Raw genomic sequence first — 22,902 nt, forward strand, 5'->3', positions numbered from 1 at the left:
TTTTCACAGTAACTTCATTTGAAGCCTACTTGTGACAACAAGCGATTTTCATTTCATTTCATTTCAGTCAAGCCTCCAGCACCTTTCTGGCTCTAGTAGCGACGCCCACGGCAGTTCCCCTACTGGGGAACAGGCCCCGTTATTCTCAGCTAAATTCAGCGAAAGTCAGCCCTCAGCTCCATCACCTGGCTGTCATTGACGCGAGCAATAGAGACAGAAAGGTGCCCGAGGCTCAAATAGGAAGACAAAACTTGTGGATTTGGACCCCCATAAAGGTCACCAACTTCTTATTAAAAAATCAAACTCCCAGTCAACAAATGAAAGGATCAGACGACAGCACTTCAAGTTTTATGACTTTTAATACAACAAACAAACTAGAAGCTACTTTAACTTGGAAACCTACACAGTAAACTATAAACTAGAACTTTGTCCTGTAACACAATCTAAAATCACACTCCACGATTATAGTTACTCTGTCCTGGAAGTCGAAACTTAATTGTCTCAGAATTTGTCCAAGTGAGGATTCATTTTCGAGGATTTACTTCCGTTCTTCGACCAAGGCACCGAGGAAAAAGAAAAGGGAGAATAGAATGTGAACCGGCAAAATACATAAAAATAGACTGTAAAAGGTTTTCTGGCTACGTAAAAAGGAAACATTTGGCTCAGGCAAAGTTTTGTCCGTTCCAGATAGAGTCAGGAGAATTTAGAATGAGGAATAGAGATCTCTACAGCCACCTCGTTCAACACTCTGGGATGTTGATCATCAGCTTTTGGGGATTTATTCACTTTCAAGCCCAGTAATTTCTCCAGTACGACTTTTTCACCAATACTAATCTCTGCCAGTCCCTTGGTTCTCTGGTGTTTTGGGGACAATTTCTGCATCTTCCTCTGTGAAGTCAGACACACATTGTTTAGTTTCTCTGCCATTTCCTTACTCCCCATTATAAACTCTCCTGTCTCTGCCTGGAATGGACCCACATTGGTCTTTGCTAATCTTTTCCTTTTCACATTCCTGTAGAAGCTTTTCCAGTCGGTTTTTACGTTTCTCGCCGGTTTGCTCTCATCAGTTTCTTGATCCTCATTTGCTGAATTCGAATGGATCTCGTGGAATCTTTAACTTTTCTTGTTCACCCCGGTTACATCACTTTTCCTGTTAGATTTTTGTTCCTTAAAGGAATCTATATTTGTTGTATATATGCAAAATAAAAGTTGCAAAAATCCCAGAGGACCATAGGCTGCTCTCCCCTTTGACAGAGAGAAAGTTGACTGGAGGTGATTTAACCTGAGTGTCAGCACACCTCAGGCAAGGGGCCTGGTTGAGAAGGTGGGGCCTTCATGAATAAACTCAGCCAGTACGGGAGTTGAATCCTCACTGTTGGCCTTGCTCTGCATCACAAACCAGTCATCCTGCCAACTAACCTAACCGACCCCTGATAAATATATAATTCCTTAAACATTAGGTATTCCCTGTACCAATCAGATTCCAGTCAACCTCAGACAACTTGCCCCTCACACCCTGATAGTTTTCTTCTGTGAGGAACACCCAGATAAATTAAACAAAAGAATCATGTAACTACCAGGGCTCATCTCCATGGCAGTGTGGCATGCTTTGGGGGGTTCCAAACAGAAATAGGAACTAAATATCTTCAAACTTCCAAACATCCTTTCACACTGTGATCCTTGTGCAATTTGAAGCCAGGTATTAGCAACAAGGCTTAATGAGCATCAGCCCACTGGAGGCAAAGTGGTGAGACCGGCCAGTCCAGCAGAAAGAAACTCTCCAACCATCCCCACTGACCACCTGTCAGAATGAACAAAATGCAGTCCTGGATGTAGAGCAGAAACAATAACAGCAGAATCCAACCCCTGTAATCAATTGTGAAATTGTTGGTGTCACAGCAGGTGCGCTGAAGCAAGGAATCCCATCGCACATTGAGAGGTGGACGGTCTCTCCCCAGAGTGAACTCGCTGGTGTGACTGCAGGGTGGATAACTGAGTGAATCCCTTCCCACACTGAGAGCAGGTGAATGGCCTCTCCCCAGTGTGAATTCGCTGGTGTGTCCGCAGGTCGGATAACTGAGTGAATCCCTTCCCACACTGACAGCAGGTGAATGGCCTCTCCCCAGTGTGAACTCGTTGGTGTGTCTGCAGGTGAGATAACTGAGTGAATCCCTTTCCATACTGAGAGCAGGTGAATGGTCTCTCCCCAGTGTGAACTCGCTGGTGTCTCTGCAGGTGAGATAACCGAGTGAGTCCCTTCCCACACTGAGAGCAGGTGAACAGTGTCTCCCCAGTATGAATTTGCTGGTGTGTCTTCAGGGTGGATAACTGAGTGAATCCCTTCCCACACTGAGAGCAGGTGAACGGCCTCTCCCCAGTGTGAATTCGCTGGTGTGTCTGCAGGTTGGATGGCTGAGTGAATCCCTTCCCACACTGAGAGCAGGTGAATGGCCTCTCCCCAGTGTGAACTCGCTGATGTTTCAGCAGGGTGAATGAATCACTGAATCCCTTCCCACACTGAGAGCAGGTGAATGGCCTCTCCCCAGTGTGTATTCGCTGATGTTGCCGCAGGGCGGATAAATCAATGAATCTCTGCTCACACTGAGAGCAGGTGAATGGCCTCTCCCCAGTGTGAACTCGCTGGTGTCTCCGCAGGGTGGATAACTCAGTAAATCCTTTCCCACACTGAGAGCAGGCGAATGGCTTCTCTCCAGCGTGAACTCGCTGGTGAATGCGCAGGTGGGATAACTGAGTGAATCCCTTTCCACACTGAGAGCAGGTGAATGGCTTCTCCCCAGTGTGAACTCGCTGGTGTCTCAATAGGTGGGACGAATCACAGAATCCTTTCCCACACTGAGAGCAGGTAAATGGCCTCTCCCCAGTGTGAACTCGCTGGTGTGCCTGAAGGTTAGATAACTGACTGAATGCCTTCCCACACTGAGAGCAGGTGAATGGCCTCTCCCCAGTGTGAATGCGTCGATGAGTCTCCAGCTCAGATGGGGCTCGGAATCCCTTCCCACAGTCCCCACATTTCCATGGTTTCTCCATGTTTTGGGTCTCCTCGTGTCTCTCCAGGTTGGATGATCTATTGAAGCCTCTTCCACAGACACAACACGGGTATGGTCTCTCCCTGCTGTGAATGTTATGTTTTTTCAGGCTGTGGAACTGGTTAAAGCTCTTTCCACAGTAGGTTCGCTGGAACTGTCTGTGCGGAGTCTGCACTTTCTCCCGTGTCTGCGTGGGTTTCCTCCGGGTGCTCCGGTTTCCTCCCACAGTCCAAAGATGTGCAGGTAAGGTGGATTGACAATGCTAAATTGCCCTCAGTGTCGAAAAAGGTTGGGTGGAGTTATTGGGTTACTGTGATAGGGTGGAGGTGTGGGCTTAGGCAGGGTGATCTTTTGAAGGGCCGGTGCAGACTCGATGGGCCAAACGGCCTCCTTCTGCACTGTAAATTCTGGGAGTCTATGAACTCTCTCACCCGGGTGTGTGTTGTGTGGGTCTCGGTGCTTTTCCAGTCACACTGATGTTTGAAATCTTTAGGTGACAGTTCGGGTAAACATTTCTCCTTCTAGATTCAAAGGCCGATGATGTTCAGGCTCCAGGGAATCGAGTGACTCTGTCAGATCGAGACGTAATGTTTGAGATTTCTGTCTGTAATTCTTCCTCATCTAATATCCTGTAAAAACAATTTACAAAATTCATCATTGTTAGTACAGGATCGAAACTTAGAAAAGACAATTCTCGTTTCTATGGAACATTTTTCCTGTCTCTTATTCCGCGAAAGCTGTAAATCTCCATCCAACACAATCTCCCTCCATTCTCACTCTGCTGTATCTAATATTCACCCTCCCAATTCTCCTGAAGGTGCTGATTCATGTTGATTGACAGATCCAAGCTCACAGCTTCCTGTCCAGGAGATCACAACAAATATGAACTGCAGGCGGCCATTCGGCCCATCGAACCTGAACCATTCAATGGGATCATTGGCTGACCAACCTCAGCACTGTTTTCCTGCACTATCCCCCTATCACAATGGTCAGCACAGTGGTTAGCACTGTTGCTTCACAGCTCCAGGGTCCCAGGTTCGATTCCCGGCTTGGGTCACTGTCTGCACGTTCTCGGTGTGTCTGCGTGGGTTTCCTCCGGGTGCTCCGGTTTCCTCCCATGGTCCAAAGATGTGCAGGTTAGGTGGATTGGCCATACTAAATTGCTCTTAGTGTCCAAAAAGGTTAGATGGGGTTATTGGGTTACAGGGCTAGGTGGAGGTGTGGGCTTAAGTAGGGTGCTCTTTCCAAGGGTGATGCAGAGTCAATGGGCCTAATGGTGTCGTTCTGCACTGTAAATCCTCTGGGGTACAGATTTCCAAAGCTTCTCCACATCTTCGAGTAGAGATCCCTCCTCATTTCAGCTTTCTCTCCATTTACCTGCCAGTTCCCCATAACCCTCGACACCCTCATCAATTAGAAGTCTGTGTGAGGGGGGGGTTGTCGGGTTTGTGAGATGGGAGCTGGAGTAGCTGTTTTTCCGCAGGTTCTGGCACCACTCACCTATAATCTGTCACTTACCCGATTGCCCGGCTCCCATCTACCTAATCCTTGAATTAATATTGTGATCGTGTCCCTGGAAGATGTCAGGGTTTAGTTTGGTCGGATTCTGCCAAAAGGAATCAAGAAATGCGTCGATAAAACAGCGCAGGTGGATTCAGCGGGAATGGAGCTGCCTTTTCAACATGGCGGCCTGACCCTCAGGAGGTCTCTCGACCCCGCGCTCTCCGGGGCTCTGGGAGGCGGCGAAAATTATGGCTGCCGACATTATCCGTGTTACTGACCAGAGGCGGAGTGTGCTGACTCAATATCTGTGAGCTTGTGAGCACCACCTGCAAAGCTCCATGAAGAGGCTCGATGATCCAGAGGAGAGAATCCTGAACGTTCAGCAAGATGCCTCCTCGACGGAGGCAAGAATTCAATCCTTTGAAAACCAGCCGAGTGGCTGGCGGAGGTCCTGGAGGATTTGGAGAACTGAGGGTCAGAGAAAGAACATCCGAGTCATTGGTCTGTCAGATGCTCATCATAGAATTTACAGGGCAGAAGGAGGCCAATCGGCCCATCGAGTCTGCACCTTGGAAACAGCACCCCAGCCAAGCCCATACCTCCACCCCATCCCCGGAACCCAGTAACCCCACCTAACCTTTTATTTGGACACTAAGGGCAATTTATCGTGGCCAATCCACCTAACCTGCACATCTTTGGACTGTGGGAGGAAACTGGAGAGCCCAGAGGAAACCCACACAGACACGGGGAGAACGTGCAGACTCCGCACAGATACTGACCCAAGCCGGGAATCGAACCTGGGACCCTGGTGCTGTGAAGCAGCTGTTCTAACCACTGTGCTACCATGCTGCCCATAAATTCTGTTATTTTCTGTCCATTTAGTGTGGAGGGTAAGGCTCCCGTGAGGTTCTTTAAGGACCGACTGCCACGTTTTCTCAGCTGGATTTGAAGCCTGAGTGTTCCAAATTAGAAAGGGTTCATCGTATCCTGTCTCTCAGGCTGAGGGATAGTTTTCATCCCAGGCCTGTAAACATTCGCTTCCCGTAACAGCCTCCCCGAACAGGCGCCGGAATGTGGCGACTCGGGGCTTTTCACAGTAACTTCATTGAAACCTACTTGTGACAATAAGCGATTTTCATTTCATTTTCATTTCCACAACTTGAAAGAAGGTCCTGGAGACGGGTACGGTGAGATGGCACCTGGCCCCAGGAGGGAGTGAGGATTCAGGACTTTTCAGCAGCAACACAAACGAAGCTTCGAGACTTTGTTGAAGTTTAAATGCAGCTCAAGGCTGTGGGGAGTGAATTACGTTATGCTTTATCCTGCAACCCGAAAAATGGTATCCAACAACTCCGTCAAGTCTTTCAATAATCCAATGATTGCCTTGGCCTTCATTAAATTCTTGAAGGGCCAGGATTGGGAGGAATGGTTTGCAGCTTGGACATCCACTGGACCGAACCTCTTTCCATTTAGAAAGTACTCTTTTCTATTCTTTTTTGGTCCAAAATGTATAACCTCACACTTGTTTACTTTGAATTCCATTTGCCACAAATTTGCCTATTCACCGAGTCTGTCAATATCTTCTTGCAATTTTATGCTATCATCTAGTCTGTCTGCGATGCCACCGAACTTTGTATCAACAGCAACAGTGAAGAGGCCCCTCGGCCCATTGAGTCTGCACCGACACATGAAAAGCACCTGACCTACCTGATTCCATTTGCTGGCACTTGGCCCATAGCCTTGAATGTTATGACATGCTAAGTGTTTAAAGGATGTGAGGCAACCCGCTTCTCCCACCCTCCCAGGCAGTGGGTTCCAAACTGTCACCACCCTCTGGGTAACAAGGTTTTTCCTCAAAACCCCCCTAAACCTTCTCCCCTCATCTTGAACTTGTGGCCCCTCGTGCCTGACCTTCAACTGAGGGGAACAGCTGCTCCCTATCCACCCTGTCCAAGCCCCTAATAATCTTGTACACCTCGATCAGGTCACACACCCCCGCCCCCGCCCACCCCCACCCCCCCCCCCCCCACACACACACACACACACACACATGCACCGGCCCCCTTCTCGGCTCCAATGAAAACAACCCAAACCTAAGGATAACCCAGAAAATTTAAAGGAAAATGCAGGATAATCCAGAAAATTACAAGCCGGTGAACTTTACGTCAGTGGTAGGGAAATTGTTGGAGAGGATTCTTCGAGACAGGATTTGCTGCCATTTCGAAGCAAGTGGACGGATTAGTGATAGGCAGCACGGTTTTGTGAAGAGGAGGTAGTGTCTCATTAACTTGATAGTGTTTTTTGAGGAAGTGACGGAGATGATTGATGAAGGTCGTAAGCCCCTTGGCAGACTGGTACAGAAGGTGAAGTCACACAGGATCAGAGCTGAACTGGTAAGATAGATACAGAATTGGCTTGGTCATAGAAGACTGAGGGTAGCAATGGAAGGCTGTGACTAGTGGTGTTTCGTGGGGATCACTGCTGTGACTTGTGCTATTTGTAGTATATGTAAGTGATTTGGAGGAAAATGTAACTGGTTTGATTGGTAAGTTTGCAGACAACACAAAGGTTAGTGGAATTGCGGATAGTGATGTGGACCGTCAGAGGATGCTGCAAGATAGAAATCGGTCGGAGACTTCATAGATTATCATAGAATTTACAGTGCAGAAGGAGGCCATTCGGCCCATCGAGTCTGCACCGGCTCTTGGAAAGAGCACCCTACCCAAGGTCCATACCTCCACCCTATCCCCATAACCCAGTAACCCCACCCTACACTAAGGGCAATTTTGGACACGATGGGCAATTTAGCATGGCCAATCCACCTAACCCGCACATCTTTGGACTGTGGGAGGAAACCGGAGCACCCGGAGGAAACCCACGCACACACGGGGAGGATGTGCAGAGAGATGGCAGATGGAGTTTAATCCAGCCAAATGTGAGGTAACGCATTCTGGAAGGTCTAATACAGTGGGCAAATATACAGCAAATGGCAGAACCATTAAGAGTATGGCATCGCAAGTGGAGAAGATAGTCAAGAAGGCATACGGCATGCTTGCCTTAATCAGCCGGGGCATTGAGTTTAAAAATTGAAAAGTCATGTTGCAGCTTTACAGAACCTTAGTTCGGCCACACTTGGAGTATAATGTTCAATTCTGGTCGCCACACTACCAGAAGGCTGTGGAGGCTTTGGAGAGAGTACAGAAAAGATTTACCAGGATGTTGCCTTGTATGGAGGGCATTAGCTGTGAAGAGAGGTTGGAGAAACTTGGTTTGATCTCACTGGAACGACGGAGGTTGAGGGGTGACCTGACAGAAGTCGACAAAATTATGAGGGGCATGGACAGAGAGGATGGTCAGAAACATTTTTCCAGGGTGGAAGAGTCAATTACTAGGGGACACAGGTTTAAGGTGAGAGGGGCAAAGTTTAGAGGAGATGTACGAGGGAAATTCTTTAACACAGAGGGTAGGGCGTGCCTTGAACTCACTGCCAGAGGTGGTGGTGGAAGCAGGTATAATAGTGGCATTTAAGGACGCCTTGACAAATAGATGAATAGAATGGGGGACCCCAGACGAGTAGAAGGTTTTAGATTAGACGGGCAGCATGATCAGTGCAGGTTTGAGAAGGCCGAAGGGCCTGTTCCTGTGCTGTAACTTTCTTTGTTCTTTGTTTGTTCTATCCAACCTCTCTTCATAAATGTTCCATCCCGTGCAACATCCTGGTGAATCTCCTCTGCACTGTCTCCAATCATATCCTTCCTATAATTGTCCCATTGGGCAGACGCAGCATGGGTTCATAAAGGGCAGGTCGTGCCGAACTAATTTAGTGGAATTTGTTCAGGACATTACCAGTGCCGTAGATAACGGGGAGCCAATGGATGTGGTATATCTGGATTTCCAGAAAGCCTTTGACAAGGTGCCACACAAAGGTTTGCTGCATAAGATAAAGATGCATGGCATTAAAGGGAAAGTAGTAGCATGGATAGAGGATTGGTTAATTAATAGAAAGCAAAGAGTGGGGATTAATGGGTGTTTCTCTGGTTGGCAATCGGTAGCTAGTGGTGTCCCTCAGGGATCAGTGTTGGGCCCACAACTGTTCACAATTTACATAGATGATTTGGAGTTGGGGACCAAGGGCAATGTGTCCATGTTTGCAGACGACACTAAGATAAGTGGTAAAACAAAAAGTGCAGAGGATACTGGAAGTCTGTATAGGGATTTGGATAGGCTAAGTGAATGGGCTAGGGTCTGGCAGATGGAATACAATGTTGACAAATGTGAGGTTATCCATTTTGGTAGGAATAACAGCAAAAGGGATTATTATTTAAATGATAAAATATTAAAACATGCTGCTGTGCAAAGAGCCCTGGGTGTGCTAGTGCATGAGTCGCAAAAAGTTGGTTTACAGGTGATTAAGAAGGCAAATGGAATTTTGTCCTTCATTGCTAGACGGATGGAGTTTAAGACTAGGGAGGTTCTGCTGCAATTGTACAAGGTGTTAGTGAGGCCACAGCTGGAGTATTGTGTTCAGTTGTGGTCTCCTTACTTGATAAAGGACGTACTGGCACTGGAGGGTGTGCAGAGGAGATTCAAGAGGTTAATCCCAGAGCTGAAGGGGTTGGATTATGAGGAGAGGTTGAGTAGACTGGGACTGTACTCGTTGGAATTTAGAAGGATGAGGGGGGCTCTTATAGAAACATATAAAATTATGAAGGGAATAGATAGGATAGATGCAGGCAGGTTGTTTCCACTGGTGGGTGAAAGCAGAACTAGGGGGCATAGCCTCAAAATAAGGGGAAGTAGATTTTGGACTGAGTTTAGGAGGAACGTCTTCACCCAAAGGGTTGTGAATCTATGGAATTCCTTACCCAGTGAAGCAGTAGATGCTCCTTCATTAAATGGTTTTAAGATAAAGATCGTTTTTTGAAGAATAAAGGGATTAAGGGTTATGGTGTTCGGGCTGGAAAGTGGAGCGGAGTCCACAAAAGATCAGCCATGATCTCATTGAATGGTGGAGCAGGCTCGAGGGGCCAGATGGCCTACTCCTGCTTGTAGTTCTAGTTCTTATAATGTAGCAACCAGAAATGCTCACAGTAATGTCCCATATGTCTTTTTCACCACCCTATTAACCTGCCCTTCCACGTTCAGAGATCTCTGGACAAACACGCCAAGGTCCCTTTGTTGCTCAGAACTTCCCAGTGTCATGCTGTTCATTGAATACTTCCTTGTCACATTACCCCTTCCAAAGTGTGTCACCTCACTTTTTAGTGTTCCAGTTCCATTTGCCACTTTTCTGCCCATTCCGTCTATATCTTTCTGTAACCCAAGACACTCAACCTCACTGTTAACCATCTGGCCAATCTTTGAGTTATCCGCAAGTCTTCCATGTGGGATCTTGTCCAAAGCTTTATTGAAATCCATGTAAACTACATCAACTGCACAACCCCCAAATCCACACCTGGTCACATGCTCAAAAAATGCAATCAAATTTGTTCGGCATGACCTCCCTCTGACAAAGTCATGCTGACTATTCCTGATCAAACCTCTCCAAGTGGAAATAGAGTCCATCAGAACTTTCTCCAATAGTTTCCCTACCACTGATGTAAGACTCACTGGACTGCAGTTCCCTGGCTTATCTCAACAACCTTTCTTAAATAATAGGACCACATTAGCTGTTCTCAAGTCACCTGGCAACTCCCCTCGTGGCCAGAAATTAAAAGTTTGGGTCAGAGCCCCTGAAATCTCCTCCCTGGCCTCCCACAGCATCCTGGGACACAATTCATGCAGACCTAGTAATCTAATAATCTTATGGGCGGCACAGTAGTATAGTGGTTAGCACTGCTGCTTCACAGCGCCAGTGACCTGGGTTTGATTCCTGGCTTGGGTCACTGTCTGTGCGGAGTCTGCACATTCTGCCCGTGTCTGCGTGGGTTTCCTCCCACAAGTACCGAAAGACCAGCTTCTTAGGTGAATTGGACATTCTGAATTATTCCTCAGTGCATCCCAACTGGTGTCGGAGTGTGGCAACTCAGGGATTTTAATAGTAACTTCATTGCAGTGTTAATGTAAGCCTTCTTGTGACAATAATAAAGATTGTGAATGGGCCGAAGGGGCCCTTTCCGTGCTGTACAATTCTACGACTTTAAAGGTAGAGGTGGTAGAGGGAGGGAGGGAATTAATTTATAGAGAAAGTGCCAAAGCCCCAACATTCACCAGCTCTGAGGACACACCTTAGCTCCCTTTCCAATCTGAAAGCAGCCTGAGCTGGATTTACATTCCCCTTAATTGATCATTGCTGGGTGATAATCCTGTACTTCCTCACCTCACACCACTGTGACAGCACCTTCACTACACAGACTGCAGCAACTGACCAAACATCACCTTCCCAGTTATTCCCGAAGGCACCGCCTTCCTAACCTGGCCCCCTTGCCTGAAGTGCGGTGATCCTCAGGTCACATCACCGCCGGTCAGCTCTCTCCCAGAACCAGGCCCTGGTTCACAGCCGCCATCTTGGGGACGCAGGGCGCATGCGCAGGCGTCTTGGTGATGCTGCAGCTAGTGGGCGGGGCCTGAAGGTTTCTGTTCCCAGCCGGGTCCTAGTGCCCGGCGTACTGTTAAACGGCAACAGGTTTTTTTAATGTTTCACCCACTCCCAGTCTGAAGCTGATGTTTTTTCGCCTGGAGGTGTCTGTGGATCACGTAGACATTCAGTGTGAGAGGGTTCAGCCTCTATCTAGCTACCTGAAGGGGGTTATACAGTGTTTGATTACACTTAGTGGTCCTTTCCAGTTCACTATCAGGATGTTTATGTGATATTTTCTTCCCCTCAGAGTGATATTTCTTTATTTAAAATACATTTCAGCAGCAGGCTGACTGGTGATATTTAAAGGAATAAAGTTTATTTATTATCACACTATTTCCCTGGATGTTTGAACATCTCAGCTCCTCATCTCTTTCACACTCACTGACACATACACAGAAATTAGGTACAGATCAAGTTGAAGCTGTAATGATGGAAATGGAATGTAGACTGCAATCTTCATATCGCTGCAGGTCTGTTGTCTTCGTGTTGAACTAATCCTTTAGTTGGAGTGAAGCATTTTTAGAAACGAATAATTCTCACGAGGCTCTGAAGCTTTCTGTAGATGAATAGCCAGGAGGTTGGTTCTCAGGTGGACTTGGAAGCTGGAATATGTTCAGTACTGTGGCTGCACTGGAAAACATTCAGCTCTGCTGGTTCAGCTGGTTCCTGGTGCTTCAGATGCTTCTCACACACACATTTGCTTTGTTCAGGGTTTATTATACTGTATCCCTGACTATTAACTGCAGGGTTAAAACTCAGACCCAGAACACCGCGATACAATAGCAGTTTACGATGCTCACTCACGCTTATCTCTGCCCCAATTCGAGCTCATTCTCCTGTGTTCAATATGACACTTGGAGACCAACAGTCCCGAGATTTCATATTCCTCAAATGCTGGTTCATCCTGACACAACGAGACATTTAAGCTTCACAGGTGGCTGCAAAGTTTCCTTACTCAGATCCGTGTTAACTAAATATTGGTCACAGAATCGAATGTTGCCCACAGTTTAATGTCCATAATAACCTGTTAAGTTGCAGCCACCTTGGCAGAGTTTGTGGATCTTACAGTCTATAATATCTAGTATCCTTGTGCCGAGCGTGACATCTTGAATCTACTCTTGGGTCTGATTAAAACAGTGCATTGTTGCTGGGTGGGATGGGCGGCATGGTAGCACAGTGTATAGCACTGTTGCTTCACAGCTCCAGGGTCCCAGGTTCGATTCCCAGCTTGGGTCACTGTCTGTGCGGAGTCTGCACGTTCTCCCCGTGTCTGCGTGGGTTTTCCTCTGGGTGCTCCGGTTTCCTCCCACAAGTCCCGAAACGTGCTGTTAGGTAATATGGACATTCTGAATTCTCCCTCTGCGTACCCAAACAGGCACCGGAATGTAGCGTCTAGGGGTCTTTCACAGTCACTGGCACTGTTTATTAAAAAAATTTAAAATATTTTTTTTATTCTCCTCCTTTTTCACATTTTCTCCCAAACTTACACCCACCAACAATAAACAATAATCAGTAACAAATATGTCAATCCCCATACCAATAACAACGATCCCATCCTCCCACCAAACCCCAAACATTAGCCCGCATGTTCACACAAACAAATGACAAAAAGGAATTAGGGATCACCCATAGTCGCCATTAACACACACACACACCCTCCCCCCAACCCTCCCACCCACCCGCCCCAACTAATGTTCTATGTTATCTGCTTCTTGAAAGTGCATAATGAATAATGCCTATGAATTGTAGAACCCCTCCATCCTTCCCCTCACTTCAAACTTAACCTACTCAAGAGTCAAGAATTCCAATAGGTCCCCCCGTCACGCCAGGGCACAGGGTGGAGCGGTTGCTCTCCAACCTATCAGGATCCGCTTTCGGGCGATCAACAAGGCGAAGGCTACAACATCTGCCTCCGCACGCGTTTCCAACCCTGGGTGGTCCGACACCCCGAATAGGGGCCAGTTTCACGTGCATCACTTTAGAAATTATCCTAAAATCCTCCTTCCAATACTCCTCTAGCTTTGGACAGGACCAAAACATATGAACATGATTAGCAGCACCCCCCCCCCCCCCACCCGCCCGCCCGCAACGTTCACACACATCTTCTACTCCTTCAAAGAATTGGCTCATCCTCGCCCTCGTGAGGTGTGCTCTGTATACCACCTTCAGCTGTACCAGCCCCAAACTTGCGCATGAGGTGGAGGCATTCACTCTCCGGAGCACCTCACATCAGAACCCCTCCTCCATATGCTCGCCCAACTCTTCCCCCCACTTTGCTTTGATCCTTTCCAGTGGTGCCTTCTCCTCTTCCAAAATAGCTCTGTAAACCGCCGACACTACCCCCTTCTCCAGTCCCCCTGTCATCGGCACCTCCTCCAGCAATGTGGAGACCTGCTCCACCGGGAAGCTCTGTCTCTCCTTTCTGGCAAAATCCCGAACATGCATGTATCTAAACATTTCCCCTTGCTCCAGCCCATACTTCGCTTCCAGCTCCTTCAAACTTGCAAACCGACCCCTAAGAAACAAATCTTTTGGTGTCTTAATCCCCTTCTCCTCCCATTTCCGAAAATTTCCATCCCACTTCCCTGGCTCAAATCTGTGGTTTCCCTGAATCGGCATTTCCCTTGACCCTGCCCCCAACCGGAAGTGTTGGCAAAACTGCCTCCAAATTCTCAATGAAGCTATTATTACGGGACACCCTGAGTATTTCCCCGGGGCCATCGGGAGCGGCGCTGATGCTAGTGCTTTCAATCCCGACACGCTGCACAAACTGTCCTCCATTCGTCCGTTCTGATCCACTGGGAATCAACCCCACTGACCCAGCTCCGCACCTTCTCCACATTCGCCGCCTAGTAGTAATACATCAGATTCGGAAGACCCAAACCCCCTGCCTGCCTTCCCCTCTGTAGCAGCACCTTTCTAACTCTGGCCACCTTCCCTCCCCATATGAACAAAGTAATCCTTGCCTCAATCTCTTTGAAAAAAGCTTTTGGCAGGAAAATCGGCAGGCATTGAAAAATAAACAGAAATCCCACAAGGGAAAACAACCTCCTAAGAAGCTCTCTGAGAATCTTTCATGTCTCGATTCGGCTGCCTTCATTCCTCTAAACTCCAATAAGTAAAACCCAGCCTACTTAACCTCTCCCCACAAGAAAATCCCTCCATACTCGGGATCAACCTCGTGATCCTTCTCTGGACTGCCTTCAAAACCAATTGTCTTCCTTAGATAAGGGCACCAAAACTATTCAAAGTATACCAGGTGCAGTCTAACTAATGCCTTGTATAGTTTTAGCTCGACTTCCCCATGTTTATATTCTATTCCCTTTGAAATAAATGTCAACATTCAATTTGTCTCCATATTACCTGCAGAACTTGCTTTGTGTGGTTTCTGCACGAGGACCCCCAATTCCCCCGTTACTTTAGCTTTCTACAGTCTTTCTCCATCTAAATAATATTCCGTTATGTTCTTCCTCCTACTAAAGTGTCTAACCTCGCATTTTCCTACATTATGTTTCATCTGCCAAGTTTTTACTCAGTAAGTTACGCTGTCTCTGTCCCTCTGTGGATATTCTGTATACCTCACCACTTACCTTTCCATTTTTGTATCTGCAGCCATGGCAAGAGTACATTCACTTATTAAACACAGTTTTGAAATGCATGTATATCACATCTATTGGTCCCCCTCTCTCCAGCCTTCTCGTTATCACCTCAAAGAATTGCAATAAATTTGTCAGGCATGATTTACCCTTCACGAAGCCGGGCAGACCCAGCTTGATTACACTCTGTATGCTTAAATGCTCAGCTATTAATGTCCCTGGCCTATAGTTACCTGTTTTTGATTCCCTCCCTTTTCAATAAGGGTGTTCTTCCCAATCCTCTTGGGGTAAGGTGGGAGGAGCCTGGAGTGGAGTTTATACACCAGCACAGAACAGGCGGGCCGAATGGCCTGTTTCCCTGCTGTACACTTTCTGAAACTTTCGAATCCATTATCCGTAAATTCTCAGGGTAAAGGCTTGTGTCCACCTCTGCTTCGAGCTGGGAAACCGGACAGATCCCAAACTGGGAAATGGAAACCTTTAAAATCCAACACAAAACACATTTCTCTCACATCTAACCCGCGGTTCCAATGTCTCCGGAATTCCCCATTTTATTGACATTTATTGTACATTTTCTGCAGATCCCAATCCGCGGGAACCGTCCGTCTCTGTCCTCCTGCCCTCGGCTGAAGACGTCTCCGCTCAGAGATTCGTCTCCCTCAGCTGCTTAGTGAGAGGTTTCTCCCCCCGAGAGATCTTCGTCAAGTGGACCGTTAATGACAAGCCGGTGAATCCCGGGAACGACAAGAACACCGAGGTGATGGCGGAGAACGGCAATAGCTCCTTCTTCATGTACAGCCTGTTATCCATTGCAGCGGAAGAGTGGGCCAGCGGCGCTTCTTACTCCTGTGTGGTGGGACATGAAGCCATCCCCTTGAAGATCATCAACAGAACGGTTGATAAATCCAGCGGTAAACCGAGTTTTGTGAACATTTCCCTCGCTCTGATGGACACCGTTAATTCATGTCAATGAGTATCTATTGGTTATATTTGCAACTAAAATAAAAATAATAAAGGCTTTTTCCTCCAATTGTGATTTAAATGCACAGCCACTTAATTAATGGTGCTTCCACTTTGCTAAGGTCAGATCTGTTCAATGTGACCCGGATTTCTACAGGTCTCGGCCCCAAGTCTGATACAACCAGTGCTCCCAGCTCAGATACACCCTGGGTTAGAGACAGAGCAAAACTCATTCATTCCAGGATTCAGCAAAATATCTTCATTGACTTTCCTCCCGCTGAGGAGAAATCGGATACTTTCCCATTTCAGACAAACAAACACATCATATTTAGATCTCGGTGTTCCTGCTTCTCTCATTGTCCATCCCATTAAAATTAATGTCAGCTTTAAGTTGCTGCATCACACCCACTGGGAACTGAATTGAGGGTCACACAGAAACATAGACCGATAATCCCTAGTCAAAGAGAGGGGAAAGGGAAATTGTTAATCCACTGTCTCCCCACTTCCCCAACAAAGAGAGGTGGGTGGGCATTATTTAATCCACTGTACCCACACTTCCCCAGCAAAGGGGCAATACTAACCCATTTTACCTCCACATTCCCGACCAAAAGAGGAGGAAGGTGATGAGTGAACTCTCTGTATCTCCACCTCCAGCAGGGAGAACCCAAAGGCAATTTGCTGAGCTGACCAGAGAGAGGGAGATTATTAACTCAATATCTTCCCAGTCCCCAAGCAGGGAGTTTGGAAGTAAACGGTTCTCTAGACTAAGAATTCAGTTACTGACATTACAAGACGGCACTTAGCTTACTGGCTGAAGGGTTTCAAAGGCCATAATGATAAAGATGTCTGAAAGTATCTATTTGTGCAACATAATTGTTTTAGCACTCTTGTTCGTCTTATCAGTATGCTAAACCCGATTCCCCATAATCCAAATCCAGACTGGTGATTGAATTCTCCCTGGGTTTTCACTGTTCTCTCCTGAGGCACCTCCTTGTATTCTTGCATTCGGTCACCTGATGGCAGCGTGCACCTCACAGAAAACACATTTATAAGCAGAAAGTTCAACATATTCTACATAGGTACCAATAATACCCACAAATGGCAACGCTACAGGCAGCTGATACAAATACACAGACAGATTAAGACACAAACACTAAACATACATGCACACAGACCCACACACGCTCACACGTAGACACAAACACATACATAGACACACATAGAAACACATGCATAAACATACACCCAGGCATAACGAACCACACATATTTTGTCACAAAAACACACGCAAAAATTCACAAACCTGCACCTAAACACAAGAAAGCACATGTTTATACACACAGACACACGTGCACATACACACACAAATCCACACACACAAGCGGGTACACAAATGTACACAGACACATACAACCACATGTCCACACAGATACACAAACATATGAAACGAGACAAGCAGATTGACTGAAGAATATGAAACACAAATGTAACCAATAACATATACATTAGCAGAATTTCACGATGACAGAAATATTTCCATTCAAACAGAGACAATAATCCACGTTAGCACACTAATCAGGTGGACACATATTAGCATACACTTACACTCATTAACACGAACACACATGAATACACAGAGAGTCATCAATACACATCAATAGATAGTTATAAACAACCATCAGCGCATAAATAGCACTGCTGCCTCACAGCGCCAGAAACCCGGGTTCAATTCCAGCCTTGGGGGATTGTCGGTGTGGAGTTTCCACATTGTCCCGTGTCCGTGTTTCCTCCGCGTGCTCCGGTTTCCTCCCACAGTCCAAGGATGTGCAGGTTAGGTGGATTGGCCATGCTATATTACCCCTTAGTGCCCACAACGTTAGGTGGGGTTACGAGGTTCTGGAGATAGGGCAGGGGCATGCGTCCAGGTAGAGTGCTCTTTCGGAGGGTCGGTGCAGACTGAATGGGCCGAATGGCCTCGTTCGGAACAGTAGGGATTTTACGATAATGATTCTATGATGAAATACACGCATCAACAAACACACAAACGCACTTATCCAGACACAAACATTAAGACACTGACATGCATGTTGAACGTATAAAGACACATTAACACTTTCATTACTGGGCAGTGAAGTATAAACTTATATTAACACAGGCATTAATATATAAACATAGACTTCAACACACAAACACACACAATAAAACACTCATACATACAGATTAACAGAAGATAAACAAAGTTCACAGACAGGCGCTGACACACAAATACACAGATCAATACTCATTGGCAAATGAACACACACAATGACACTTACAAAGACATCGGGACACACAAAAGACTAAAGCAAAACACGAATTTCGCATCTACACAAACACAAAAGATAAAGAACAAACACAAACATCAGGCAATGGCGGCACGGTGGCATAGTGGTTAGCACTGATGCCTCACGCCACCATGGACCTGGGGTTGATCCCGCTCCTGGGTCTCTGTCCCAGTGGAGTTTCCCCGTGACCCGTGGGTCTCACCCCACAACCCAAAGATGTGCAGGGTAGGTGGATTGGCCATGCTCACTTGCCCCTTACTTGGAAGAAAAAAGTTACAGAGATCGATTTCTGAGTGTCACAAACTCAACAGTAGATATGCAATGGAAATATATTAAAGAATGAATTAGCAGCGGGAGAAAATGAAGCGAGAATATTAAAAATATATCCTGGATTAATAAACAATCTGATTATATTTATTTGCTCTATCCTCGTAGATACCACAGACCACACCTGGACTGAAGACGATGAGGATGATAATGGGAACATCTGGACAACCGCTTCCACATTCATCACCCTGTTCTTCCTGAGCATTTCCTACAGCGCTGCAGTCACTCTGGTGAAGGTGAGAAGATTCAATCCACTCACACTTCAAACTGACAGAAGCCGTTTAAAAAATCTCTAAATGTTTGATTGATTAAAAACTCTAACATCAATGTCCCAGATCATAAACATCTGCTTCGTCATTTTCTCTCTCTTTTACAGATCAAGTGATCGGTTGACTTTCGGACGCTGTAGATTTTCCTCAACTGTTTATTGTGATGTGCGTGTGACAGAAATACAATATCTCCTCTTGGTGACTCTCACAGTAAAATTCTCTCAGTTTATTATTCTGCATCTGTAACTGAGACAATCATGGACAGTATTTCTGTTTTTCAGTTTGAAATGTACGAGATAATTTTGGCTGTAATGTAATTGTAGCTAATAATTTCTCTCAATGTCATGTCTAAATAAGTAACTTATCTCGTACCTTATTTACAACAGTTGCCTTCCCTTTATGTTGAGCTCCTGTTCTCTCTTTCTGATGTCTGTTACAGTTGTACATACATTTGGCAGCTCAGAGGGCATGTGTTCTGTTCTCAGTGTGACCCTCAATCGTTATGTTGTTCCCTTTTGTTAATTCAAAATAAGCTTTTCTGTAATATTTTCTCTGAAATTGTAATAAATATTGAATGAAAAATGAAGAAAATAAGACTTTGCCGAACTCCTTTCTCTAAGGTCCTTCGGGAGCGCTCCATTTCCCCGATTGTATAGTTTTCTCCCCTTTCCCAGACAGATATTTCTCACCAGTCCTGTCTGGGATGTTACTGAACTCATGGCCCCTCAGTGAAAGCGCCACTGCGCCACCAAGCGGCCCATCCGGGTAAAGCCAACTTCACCTTTGCCTTATTTTGGTAAACTCCAGAGGCAGAATGCCAGCTGAAGAATTCCACAGATTCACTGCCCTCTGATGGACGAAATGTCTCCTCATCTCTGTCCTAAATTTGAGATCCCTTGCTCTGAGATTATGCCCTTTGGTCTTAGACTCTCCCACAAGAGGAAACAAGATGATTTTTCAGGCGGTGTAACTGGTGAAAGCTCTTTCCACAGTCAGTTCACTGGAACACTCCCACTCAGGTGTGTGTGTGTCTCGGGGCTTTTCCAGTCACACTGATGTTTGAAATCACTTCCCACAGTCAGAACAGACAAGCACATTGACAGTTTGTGATATTTAGATCCTAATGAATTGAGTGACTGTCAGATCTCGATGCTATATTTGGTTCAAGTTGCCCAGATGCCAATCCTCCCGTTCTAATGCCTGAAAAAGAAGTTTACAAAAATTATCATTTTAAGAATAGGATAGAAATTCAAAACAGATAATTTTAGTTTCTATAGAACCTTCTTTCCTCTCTTGCTTTCCCCAAGCATGGGGCCCAGTCAAAATAAAAGACCAAAATCAGCTAGAAGTCCCAACAAAAGTGTTGGGAACCTTCCTAACTGAACCAGAATATTGTTCCCAGTGTCTGTGAAACACTCTGTCCGCTGAGGTGTCCACTGGTTGTGGAAGGTGTCAAACATTCTGGTGGATAGTGCATGCTCCCTCTGCAGGGCCACTGGGAATAGACAAGACCACAGAACAGCGGTCGGCAGCCAGAGTAACCACCCACCCGCCTCCATAATAATATTAATAATAATCTTTATTGTCACAAGTAGCCTTACATTAACACTGCAATTAAGTAACTGTGAAAGGTCCCTAGTCACCACACTCCGGCGCATATTTGGGTACATAGAGGGAGAATTCAGAATGTCCAATTCACCCAACAGCATGTCTTTCGGGACTTGTGGAAGGAAACCGGAGCACCCGGAGGAAACCCACAGGGAGAACTTGCAGACTCCACACAGACAGTGATCCAAGCTTGGCATCGAACCTGGGACCTTGGAGTTGTGAAGCAACAGTGCTAACAGTGCAGGGGCTGTTTAGCACAGGGCTAAATCACTGGCTTTGAAAGCAGACCAAGGCAGGCCAGCAGCGCGGTTCAATTCCAGTACCAGCCTCCCCGAACAGGTACTGGAATGTGGCGACTAGGGGCTTTTCACAGTAACTTCATTTGAAGCCTACTTGTGACAATAAGTGATTTTCATTTCATTTCATTACTACTGTGCTACCGTGCCGCCCACACCACCCAGCTACAATGCACTGTTTTAATAAGACCCAAGAGTAGATTCAGGATGTCACGCTCAGCACAAGGATACTAGATATTATAGACTGTAAGATCCACAAACTTTGTCATGATGGCTGCAACTTAACAGGTTATTATGGACATTAAACTGTGGGTAATATTCGATTCTGTGACCAATATTTAATTAAACACGGTCCCGAATAAGGAAACTTTGCAGCCACCTGCGAAGTTTAAATGTCTTGTTGTGTCAGGATGAACCGGTATTTGAGGAGCATGAAATCTCTGGACTGTCGGTCTCCAAGAGCCATATTGAACACCGGAGAATGAGCTCGAATTTGGACAGAGATAAGCGTGAGTGAGCATCGTAAACTGCTATTCTATCGGGTGTTCTGGGTCTCAGAGTTTTAACCCTGCAGTTAATTGTCAGGGATGCAGTATAATAAACCCTGAACAAAGAAAATGTGTGTGTGAGAAGCACCTGAAGCACCAGGAACCAGCTGAACCAGCAGAGCTGAATGTTTTCCAGTGCAGCCACAGTACTGTACTTATTCCAGCTTCCAAGTCCACCTGAGAACCAACCTCCTGGCTATTCATCTACAAGAAGCTTCAGAGACTCATGAGAATAATTTGTTTCTAAAAACGCTTCACTCCAACTAAAGGATTAGCTCAACAAGAAGACAACAGACCTGCAGAGATATAAAGATTGCAGTCTACATTCCATTTTCATCATTCCAGCTTCAACTTGATCTGTATCTAATTTCTGTTTATGTGTCAGTGAGTGTGAATAAGACAGACTGAGATGTTCAAACATCCAGGGAAATTGTGTGACAATAAATAACCATCTTCGGTTTAAAAATCACCAGTGAGCCTGCTGCTGAAATGTATTTCAAATAAAGTAAAATCACTCTGAGGGTAAGAAAATATCACACAAACATCCCGATAATGAACTGGAAAGGATCATGAAATGTAATCAAACGCTGTATAACCGCCTTCAGGTAACTATACAGAGGCTGCAGCCTCTCACACTGAATGTATACGCGATCCACAGACACCTCCAGGCCACAAATATCAACTTCAGTTTGGGAGTGGGTGAAATTTTTTGGAACCTGTTTACCAAAGACGAACTCTGCGGGCGCTAGGACCCGGCTGGAGAACAGAAATCTTCAGGCCCCGCCTACTAACTGTTGCATCGCCAAGACGCCAGCGCATGCGCTCTGTTTCCCCAAGATGGCGGCTGTGAACGAGGGCCTGGTCCCGGGAGAGAGCTGACCGGCGGTGATGTGACCTGAGGATCACCGCACCTCAGGCAAGGGGCCAGGTTGGGAAGGTGGTGCCTTCAGGAATAACTGGGAAGGTGATGTTTGGTCAGTTGCTGCAGTCTGTGTAGTGAAGGTGCTGTCACAGTGGTGTGAGGTGAGGAAGTACAGGATTATCACCCAGCAATGATCAATTAAGGGGAATGTAAATCCAGCTCAGGCTGCTTTCAGATTGGAAAGGGAGCTAAGGTGTGTCCTCAGAGCTGGTGAGTGTTGAGGCTTTGGCAGTTTGTCTATAAAGTCCCTCTCTTTACAGCACGGATAGAGGCCCTTTGGCCCATTCATAATAATCTTTATTATTGTCACAAGTAGGCTTACATTAACACTGCAATGAAGTTACTGTGAAAATCCCTCAGTCGCCACACTCCGGCGCCTGTTCGGGCACACAGTGGGAGAATTCAGAATGTCCAATTCACCTACTAAGCTCATCGTTCGGGACTTGTGGGAGGAAACCGGAGCACCTGGAGGAAACCCATGCAGACACGGGGAGAATGTGCAGACTCCACACAGACAGAGAACCAAGCTCGGAATCGAACCTGGATCCCTGGTGCTGTGAAGCAGCAGTGCTAACCACTATGCTACCGTGCCGCCCAGTAAGTTTATTAGATTACTAGCTCTGGATGAATTGTGTCCCAGGATGCTGTGGGAGGCGAGTGAGAGATTGCAGAGACTCGGACCCAAAGTTTTAACCACAAATTAGGCCTGTTTTTGCTGGAATTTAGACATTTGAGGTGTGATCTAATTGATGTATTTAAGATATTAACAGGGAAAGACAGGGTAGATAAAGATCAACTATTTCCACTGTTTGGAGATTCTAAAATTAGGGATCATTGTCTAAAAATTAGGGCTAGACCGTTCAGGAGAGATGTTCGGAAGAACATCTTCACACACAGGGTGGGAGAGGTTTGGAACTCTCTC

The 22,902-nt window shown here is 46.2% G+C and overlaps 2 protein-coding genes and 1 long non-coding RNA gene across 3 annotated transcripts in view; 2 read left to right on the forward strand and 1 right to left on the reverse strand.

The window, feature by feature from the left end:
• LOC140417819 (uncharacterized) overlaps positions 1-22,902 on the forward strand; it is a 90,007-nt gene that overhangs the window by 62,205 nt on the left and 4,900 nt on the right. The window lies entirely within an intron of this gene.
• Positions 341-11,023, reverse strand: LOC140419163 (uncharacterized). Its single transcript, XM_072502929.1, has 2 exons — positions 10,870-11,023; positions 341-3,676 (listed from the first exon to the last, which is right to left on the reverse strand). Exon 2 carries the CDS (start codon positions 3,046-3,048, stop codon positions 1,894-1,896), a length of 1,155 nt encoding a protein of 384 aa, XP_072359030.1. The 5' UTR covers positions 3,049-3,676; positions 10,870-11,023; the 3' UTR covers positions 341-1,893.
• LOC140419170 (uncharacterized) lies at positions 18,452-19,188 on the forward strand. Its single transcript, XR_011945576.1, has 2 exons — positions 18,452-18,573; positions 18,714-19,188. It is a non-coding gene; the product is annotated as an uncharacterized lncRNA (long non-coding RNA).

This window comes from Scyliorhinus torazame, chromosome 5, assembly GCF_047496885.1.
Source record: "Scyliorhinus torazame isolate Kashiwa2021f chromosome 5, sScyTor2.1, whole genome shotgun sequence".
NCBI classification, from domain to species: domain Eukaryota; kingdom Metazoa; phylum Chordata; class Chondrichthyes; order Carcharhiniformes; family Scyliorhinidae; genus Scyliorhinus; species Scyliorhinus torazame.

Coding starts and splice junctions, on each gene's coding strand:
- LOC140419163 (XM_072502929.1), bottom strand. CDS start 3,048: ATGGAGAAACCATGGAAATGTGGGGACTGTGGGAAGGGATTCCGAGCC.